Source organism: Corvus brachyrhynchos, unplaced genomic scaffold (assembly GCF_000691975.1).
Source record: "Corvus brachyrhynchos isolate BGI_N302 unplaced genomic scaffold, ASM69197v1 scaffold115, whole genome shotgun sequence".
Lineage (NCBI taxonomy): Eukaryota > Metazoa > Chordata > Aves > Passeriformes > Corvidae > Corvus > Corvus brachyrhynchos.
Genome location: NW_008239553.1, coordinates 22,954,977 through 22,964,656, shown reverse-complemented (window position 1 = coordinate 22,964,656; position 9,680 = coordinate 22,954,977). Strand labels below are relative to the sequence as shown.

Genomic DNA, 9,680 nt, shown 5'->3' with positions numbered 1-9,680 from the left:
ATTCCTGCTTGCATGGGGACAGTCTGCAAAGTCCCCAAGGGGTACAGCTCATGCTCACTAATGCACTGCATCCTTGGGCCATTGAAGCATTAGCTGGAAGCTATCTATACAAACATGAAATTTTATAAAACACTGCAAGATGTAATCAGTTTCCATGCACCAGCTTGGGTGGACGTTCAGCACTCTACTCCCACCATGTCTGCTCCTGGCTCTACTTGTTCCTCAGCTCTGTGTACCCTTAACATTCTTTGGGTAATTCACAACTCCAGGGGTTTTCACATGACATCTTCCAGCTGCAGAAAGCTGACGCTCCAGGCACTGGCTGCTGCTGTGCCACTGACGCCTGCAGCCAACACCACCAGCTCGGGCACCAGCACAGCTGATGGTGTGACCTGCAGAGCTGGTGACACACAGCCTGTCCAGGGATGCTGCTTGCACCAGGACAGCACATCTGAGCTCACCAGCACATTTCCAGGTATCCCCATGCTTAGTCCACCTGAGCTAAGATCTCTCAGGCTGGGACCCTCCCTTACCTGTCACTTAGACACTGAGCCTTGATCTCAGTCATGGTCATCATATAAGCTGAAGAAGTTGATCCAGTCTGCTAACAAATGGCAGTTGTCATAGTGACAGTCATGGGGCACTCTGAGTTGGAAGGCTGGCAGTGAAGGGATCCAGAGACAGCAGAATGATGTGATGGACAGAAAGCAAGTTATCTTGGAATGGACATCACTGGCACACCTGGCTATGAGCAGTGACTGGCACAGGTATTTATCGTGCATGTTCACATGGATGGGACGGATAGATCCTTCCAAGAATTTTTTTTCTCAGCAACACTCACAGTTCAGCCCTCCCTCTGGGTGAGCCAAGCAGCGTCTTTAGGAAGGAAAGGGTAGCAGAGTGAGAAGGTATTTCACCATGTGGATCCCGAAGCTGCAGGAGAACCAGTGCTTCCCAGAGGCCCGGGTGGGCAGCCTGGCTGTGCTGGCCTGCCTGAACAACACAGCTACGAGCTGTGACCGCATACAAGCAATGCTTGGCTTGCATTCCCTTCCTACAATTTTGAAGAGAAAGCTGCAGCTGAAAGCTCTAATAACAACATTGCAGCCACAGTTTCAGCTCTGCCTTTGCTCACAGTTGGGAGCCTACCAGATACCTGCTGAAAGAGAAAATAGGGAGAAAAGTGTGCTTCTCACACCAGGCAGGTCCTAAACTGAACACCTCTTGCTGCTGCTCCCAGGACAGTAACACTCAGGGTAGACAGAAGAGCACCTAATGCTTTTTCACAGCCTCTGACAAAGTGACCTCTGGAAGGCATCTTTGTTGTAGGATACTGTAGAAACAGTTTGTTGTCCAGCTCAGTTCCTCTTTTCTGCTCCACAGAAGGACCTGCCAGCCTCATGCATGTGGAGATGGAGGTTCTTGATATGTCTGCTGAGGACTGGACTGCTCAACAGTGCCTGGGCAAAACCTGGCTCACAGAACACCCACAGAGAAGGGCAGTGAAAAGCAGAGCAGGTTTGTGCTCCCAGAGAAGAATCAGAAGAACTTGCTGAGATCTATCAGGGTAAAAGAAAAACACTACAGAGAGAAATAGATCCATTAAGAAATAAAGGGGAGAGTAAATTAACTGTGTGTCTAAAGTGCTTGTGTTATTGAACTGTTAGAAAAATCTCTATTCAAAGTCAGGAAAGGAGGAAAACTTTGTAATAAGGGGTCATTAAAGGAAAACATGAACGCAACCATCAGCTGGCTCCTCTGCCATCATAAGGCTGGAGAGGAATTAACTACTGAAATTTCTGGGATGACCAATTATTTTTTTAAAATCAGTTGTGAAAAGCTGCAGTGGTATCAGAAGAGAGAAAAGAAAGTTCATCATTAAGTGAAGGAGTGAATACAAGTGTTGCCAGCACAGGGATTTGGGGTAGTATTTCCAGAAGACCTAAAGTGATTGAGGAACTGCAATGCCTAAGCTAACTCAGAGAAGTAGTAGCCTTAAACTACTGTTGTTAAGAAAATGAGGGGATGAATGCAGGGAAGAGTTGTCACAGCCTGGCATCAAGCCTGCAGAGCCATTCCTGATTCTCTTGGACATGATGGGGAAAGCCTCTGCCAAGGCACTCCACAGAAATGGGCTTCAGCATATTTTGTTGCCCGCCTGTCTTTCCTCTCACAGGGAACTCGTGTGCCCTGATGCTTGAAGGTGTTGGATCCTTGCTGAGAGTGTCTCCAAACCATGGAGAGAACAAGGAGAGTCACTGTCAAGAGTCCTGTTTCCCTCCCAATACTGTGGAGGAGCACATCAAATTCACAGTCCCTTATCATGGCACAACCATAAACATCTTGCAAGAACAGAGCAGAAGGCAAGAACAGGCAAGTTTGGGTCTATTTGTTTTTCTGTCCCATTTAGAAAATTGGTCAGTGGCTAAAGCAACTCAGGAACTGAACATAGGGGGATAAAGCAGTACCTGGGTAAAGAAAATATTCATAACTCTATACCTCCACCTCTGTACTAAAAAGACCTTTTAAAACTGCACCTAACAACCCCAGCTGTAGCAGGGTAAATCCCACAATATAAGCAGGCAATCTGCATGGTCTAGCAACAAGCAGGAGAGTCCCCACTTCCAGTAAACTGAAGTGTCATTCCTGGGCCTCCATTTTCCTTCTTTTCTCCTGCCACATTTTCTTTCTCTGTCCAAAAGCATGTAGTGTAAGACTTTTCAGACAGGAATCCCTTTGGAAAGGCTTGCCTGGGCCCCTGCTCTTGCCCATCACCCAGCCCCTCTGTTTGCAGCTCTGGTAATTAACTTGTAAACGAAGTTCTAGCACATGGGCTGAAAACAGGCCATAGATAAAGGGTAATGAAAACAATCCATTAGAGAAAGGGCCAAATTAAACAACTCTTAATTGAAAAATGGAAATGAATATGAATTTAGATCAACTAAACAAGCATGTTATTGAAGAGGCAGAAAAGTGGATGAACTCCTAACATACCAATTAAAGACATGGAGGCAGAGATGCACCATACGCCACGAGAAAAACTCGTAATAATATTCTCACTAAACCACTAAGTTTGATTAGTTTTATTACTCTCACTTGTATACTTTCTACATTTCTAGAAGCATAGGGGAAGTTAATGACACTTATCTGGTATCACACAGTCATGGCTTGCCCCAGTGCTCAGGAATTATTGGCAAAGGTAGCCAGCACTAGCTGCCCAACTATATTTTATGATTAACTACTTGCAAGGCTCTTAAAATAAATATATTTTGAAATGGTTGGCTCACACAATAGCAACACTTTTGGCTTGTCCTTCACCTCGGTAATCTACCTCCAACAAGCCTAACCACTCCGGTAATTTCCTTCCAGCTACATGGTCCCCGTGAATGTGCTGTACAGAGATGCCAGTTGGAACCCACTGGCAGTGTGCCTCATGCTGGCCTTTCTCTGTTCTACATGTGACAGTCACCCAAAATTTTATCAAGAGTAGACAGGTCCTCACTTCTTAGAGTAATAGTGATAAGCTTAGAAAATCCAGCACCACCACTACTTTCTGCAGCACTAAGAAATCCTTTGGTGGCCATTCCAGGCACAGATTCAGGAAAGGTCACCAGCTGCATGGAGCAATCGCAGCATTCCGTACTCACACCATGGGATTCAGACTACAACTCAGCACTCTGCAGCAAGCAGGAAAAGCTGGCAGGAGAGGGAGAAACCAGGGCTGCTAAAGCTGCATAAAACTGATTTTTCCTTCATGTTTTCTGTCATGTTTCTTGAGGGGACTCTGTGGGTTCACTCCTGAGCTCATACTCAGTGCAGTACAGGATCCTCAGGCCTTTTCAAATTATGTTCACCTCTAAATAGAGAAGCTTTTTGCAGAACTGAAGCAAGGTAAGCCTCTTGTCCTTGCAAAATACTCTTGGTACTTGCTTCCCTCTAAATGACTACTCCTCCTGATTCCTCCATCCCTGTTCAACTCCTAAAGAGCTTCACAGTGATACTGAAATGTGTTAATCTGATAGATAAACCAATACTTCTTCAATTAGAGATTTAGTTGACCTCGTTTTGTTTTTAGCCAAAATTGGCCTCTTAACTGCCTGTCAAAGCCTGTTGGATGCACAATCCCCACTCCGCACACACAGCACCAGCCTCTTCTTGGGATTCCTTTTGCTTATGAGAGTAATTTTATTTGTCCCAAAATTTGTCAGCCAATAATTACTGTACAATCTTTTAACAACAAGAACTGACAATATTAACAGTTTTATTACCTTTTAAAATTTATTATCTCCCTTAACTCTAATGTCCCTGGAATAGCAGTCAGGATCTTATTTTTTTGAAACACTGACTAATCACTTTGGTTTGATCAGTAGGAGACATACTTTAAGGACAGACATACTCAATCATTTCAATAATCCCAAATCAAACTCTTACTGAACTTCGTTACTGAACTACTCTGTTTAAAGTTTGGAACTGTTACATATTAATAAATTCAATAGGGTTAACTTATCTAAAATCTACACATTACACTTAAGAGTATTTTTTATGAGAAACAGCTATTTAAGTCAGATGTTGAAGTATTTGTCAGCCTCAGGACATTTTTAATACTTCATAATGTTTATTAAGGATATGTTTCCCCACAGGAATCTACTTACCTCTCTTGGATTTTACAGAATAGTCTGGGTTTATTCCAATGCTGGCAGTTCAACTCCTACAAATATTCTTTCAAATACATTGATTAATGTGGTCTTTTTCAAGTACCTTCCAAAATGGCCACAGTGACATCTGATCTGACTTATGCATACTATCTCACTATGAAAAAAATTATTTTCCCATGCTGCCCAATGGGAGGATGCTCATTTTCCTTCCAGGAGCAGCCAGCTCACTGTGGGAGTAAGACACACACAGTGTGTATCTGCCTTGGAAAAAAATACACTTTCATCTTCTCTTTAAATGGAGGATTTGAATAATTTTTCCTGGATTCAATGTTCTCTTAAACCAGCAACTTTCCTGGCCTCTGATGGCTATTTGTGTTGTTCTGCTGAAGGTTTTTCCTGCAAGCAGTTCCTATATATCATTCTTTCAATTGCCCTCTTTGAATTTCACTTTCACATCAAATTTCATAGGTGATTTACTTTCTCTTTGACTAATACCTCCTAAGAAATAATTCCTTGAATGAAAACAAGGGGTAGATATCACTCTTAGGTGAGGATCCAGTGGGAAACCACACGAAATGCTGTAGAAGTCCACAACATGTGATGCTCACAACAGTATTAGAAAACACTTTCATTAATGACCTACAAGAGGGAGAGAGGAATGTTGAAAGATGAGAGGAACTGCAAGCTACAATGAAAATGGAAAACTATAGAGCTCCCTCAGGCAGCTGGAAACTCGTGCAAGGAAAATAATGCAACTATGTGAAATTATAAATATTATGAAGATGGGAATAAAGATTCATTGTAAGCTGTCTCTTCCAAGGGGCATTAAATGATGCTAAAGGATTCAAAGCAAGATTTACTGCACTCCGGCAGTTCTGCTGCAGAAATTCTTGCCATGGGATATTAAGATATTTTAAATCCCAGGAGACTGACAAAGTACTCAGTATCACTAGATAGCTGCCCTGTGTAGCATCCACCTCTTGCCAGTGTCAGAGCTGTTAGGTCTGTTCTTATGCTTGTTAGCCAAAGTTAACAAAATTACATACGAAACCCAGAACACTGAAGGGAAAATCCCAAGCATAAAAAAAAAAAAAAATCTGTCTAAAAGAAGTTTGAAGTGACTGAATTAGACAAAAAGAAATAAACAAATAAGGAAGCAAGCAGACCAGTGCTAATCCAAGGCTATTTCTGCAAGGGCCCACAAGTCCAGCTGAACTGGTGTGAACACACCCAGCATGCGGCTGTAGGCATGTGGTCCCTTATCTCCAGGAAGGCTGACAGGCAGGATGGGCTTCATATAAGAACAACCACATGATTAAGAGATGAGCATGTGATTTATGAAGGATGATTTAAGGAAAGATCTTTGCAACTTGCTTAAGCAATGATGAAAAACAAGAGTGACAGCCAGGAGAAGAAATACCTTAGATTTATTTAAAGAGTGTGAACTTTATAACCAGGGGAAAGAATTAGGGTCATAACAAAAAGGTCTAAAGTTGGAAAGGAATATAAGGTAAAATATCAAGAAGTATGATCACAATTGGGAATCACCTTGCCATGGCTTGTCACACACAAAAAGGAAATTTCATAGAATGTGTGGCAAGGGACAATCGATTGCTGACCTATTGGAAGGAACAGTGGTGCTCAGGACTCCCATGTGAGCCTGATGCTCACCCTGGCAGGGTGCTCAACAGATGCTACAGAAATTCAGTTGTTTCTCATTATTTCCCCTTTCATGATCAGCAAAACTTATTCACAAGCACTTTCTTCTGGAATATACGTGCTCTTAGTTATGCCTGATGTTCAGAACAGCCATACTTTGGGGTGCTTCTGCTGTCCAAGTCTAACCTGATCTCAAGAGCAGAGGGGTCACAGTAAGGAGCCCTCCTAGGTTTAAAAGCTGCAATACAAGAAGAGTAGGCAGTCATTCATTAGCCAGCTGCAGAATGACTGGGCAGACAAGTCAGTGACAGCCAAGATACTTTACCCACTATTCATTTCCGAATCAGTTAAAACACTCAGCACTAGAAGGGTGCTCGGGGTGCTGAAGCAGTACATACACTGTCAGCTCTACACTGCCTGCCATAGCATCTCACTCCACCTCACACATAGTGAATGCTCTCAGCTCTGGCCAGAGAAATCGGGCCTCTGGAGTTCAACATACATGGTGCCACTAGATGAACCTCTTCCTTGAAAAGGTCTTTCAGGGGAAATCAAAGGATCTTCTTTCCAGCCCAGCATTAAATGGTGGCTGTAGGCAACAATAAACTCCCAACAGTCTCTCCTCTCTTGACTTGATGTCCTACAGGGTGACAAGTGGAGAAGTGAACCTCCATCCAACTCAGTCTTTCTAGAGGCAGAGCATCGGGGCTTGTTTCTCAGAGCAAAATCCTAATGTACCAGGTAGGATTTCAGATGATGGGCCATTATTTCTGAAGACTGGTGGAAATCCTGTTAGCACACAAGCTATCAACAAGCTGTTAGATTTAGCAGGAATCCTGCCAGGTCAATGGGATAAGCAAAAGTTGCTTTTATAAAAATGTCATTTTTGATGGAGCACAAGAATAAGGGTGGTGAGGGGGGCTCAGGAAGAGGGGAAAAAAGGCTACACTTTTGTTTTAGAGGATCTTCCTGTCCCTGCATGGGGTCATACCTCAGCAGCTTCCAGCATCAGCGTTATCCTGCTAAGTGCCCTCTGAGCTACATTCCAAACCCACAAGGGAGCAGCCTCCTGGGCCATCTCTTCAGCAAAGAAAGAGCACAGGCTCAAGATGCAGCTTGGTGGGTGCTGGGCATGCATGAGGGATGAACAGAAGGAGGAACCATGGAAACGAGGGCCCTCCCAACACCGCATGGCACACAGGACATCTCTTGTAGAAACTGCTATGCACCAGTCACAGCAACCAGCCACTGCCACTGTGTGGAGAACCAGGACAGTTTAACTTCCAGCCAGACCAGAACCACCACTTGCACCACCTGCTCAAGGCTTGGCCATTACAAACCTGTGCCTTATGTAGACTCCTGATGGGAGCAAGTCATGAGGCAATAGAAGCTACTGGAGCCCACCCTCATGAACATCATGTTCACTCTGTCCAGTGTGCCTCCCACACTGTAAACAGCAGCTGTTAAGTCTTCTCCAGCTTTCTCACTGTAATGCATGCCAAAGGCTGGTCCTGGCACAGCCCTGCAGCTCAGGCTGCTCCTTCCTGCTGGAGGGTTCACCACACAGCAGAGATATTCCACACCACCTTGTTCTACCTCCTCACAGTGGCATGACAGGACTGACATGCAGTTAAAACCTTAATGTTAAAAGCTGTTAACTCAATAAAATTTAACAGATTAACAAAAAAAATAACAAAAAAACATCCCCAGAAACTTTCAGAGAAACTTCACTTGAGGAGGCAAATACAGCCAAAGTGCAGACATGGTGCAAACATCTCAGTGGGACTCACCCATCATTCCCACACTGCATCCTACCCACAGCTGTACTAGCTGCCTGTGCCATCCCTGTGCATCCTTCTGTGGCCAAAGGAGCAGAGATGAGCTCTTTCTCTTCAGCAATGCCCACCCAGACATGGTCTCTTCTTGCCTTTACCAAGACCTTGAAACGCCGTCATCATTTTTTGCACACCTGTTGTCCTTCTCTGATTTAGGATTCCCTCTGTTACACACACCCCAAATCACTGGTACAACACACCATGCACAGCACATGTCGACATACAAACACCAAATAGAAATCTGCCAAGAATAGCTGATCTGTCTGCCCACCCATCAAAAGCAGGAGAGTGGACAGCCTGGGGAAGTTTATTCAGAAAAATGTCAGCCTTCCCATGCCACTACCTTTTCTTCACGGAGCGATAAGCATGGCTGAGGGCAGCACAATAAGGGGGTCCAAGAGATATGATTACCTGTATCCTGTCTTCTGGCAACTCTGTTTTCATGGCCAACATCTCTCTAGCATATACGTCAGGATAGTGGGCCTCATTGAAGGCCTTTTCCAGCTCCTCCAGTTGATAGGATGTGAAGATTGTCCTGAGGGGAGTAAAACTCTTTGATCAAAAACAGGAAGCAGCAAAGATGATGAAGAGTCAGAGAAACGGACACTGAAACCAGTGAAACCTGGGTAACCAGCTAACACATAACTTTTCCCCACCTCCTGCGTTTCTGCGCACAAAAGGTCAAGTGCCAGGGTGAAAGGAGAACCAGAAAATGCCAGAAGACAGCATTTTTAACAGTTACAAATCACCTTCCCTTTCAGGGACTTGCCTCTGGAGACGGACCCTCCCCAGCAGCAAGCACCCGCAGCGATGGCAGCTGAGCTTACATCTCAGACTCTGCTGCCTCTTGTGAGGATCACCACACTGAGATGAAGCAGCATCTCCTCAGCACCCTGTCTGGAGAGGTGCTGAGCCCTTTCCAAGCTGCTGGTCCTTAGCCTCTTCAATCTCCATGAGCAAATAATCTTTCACCTTCAGTCTCAGTCCTTGGATGAATTCTCCAAATGTTTTCTCCACCCTAACCCACCACTTTTCGTCAGTCTTTCCCCACAGGAGTCAGGACCAGCTCCCTTCCTCTGCCTTTACCCTGGGTGCTTCCATTCCGACATCCCATTAGCTGCTCCCTGCCAGTTCGCATTCCCCCATTATCCTTTAGAAATCCTCCTGGACCGCCCTGGCAGGCGGCAGCCCAGCCTGCCTCTGCGCAGCCAGTTCTCAGTTCAGGACAACCAAATTGAAAAATCAGCAGCTGGAAAGCCGAGACAGATGAAAGCCCTTCTCCAGCAGATGGATGAGAATTCTCGGACCACTTCCAGTCCCTGAGGGTTTAAACTCCCACCCTTCAACTCCTCCAGTACAGAAAGCACAATTTTTGATAAAAGCTAACAATACTGCAATGGCAAAAAAACCCCAACCAACAAACAAACAAAAATCCCCAACCAAACAAAAACCAAAACAAAAAAGCAACTAAAAAGCCAAAGCAAACAAAAAACCTCAACCAAAAAACCAAACCAAAATAAAAGAACCCTCA

At 44.5% G+C, this 9,680-nt stretch overlaps 1 protein-coding gene across 1 annotated transcript in view; it reads right to left on the bottom strand.

Moving 5' to 3' along the window:
* Nucleotides 1-9,250, bottom strand: part of VSX2 (visual system homeobox 2) — an 18,977-nt gene extending 9,727 nt beyond the window's left edge. The window contains exons 1-2 of the mRNA XM_017741648.1: nucleotides 9,236-9,250; nucleotides 8,561-8,701 (exon numbers count right to left, since the gene is read on the bottom strand). Of these exons, the coding sequence (XP_017597137.1) occupies nucleotides 8,561-8,701; nucleotides 9,236-9,250 (156 nt within the window). The remainder of the gene's footprint in view (nucleotides 1-8,560; nucleotides 8,702-9,235) is intronic.
* Between the last annotated feature and the right edge of the window lie 430 nt (nucleotides 9,251-9,680).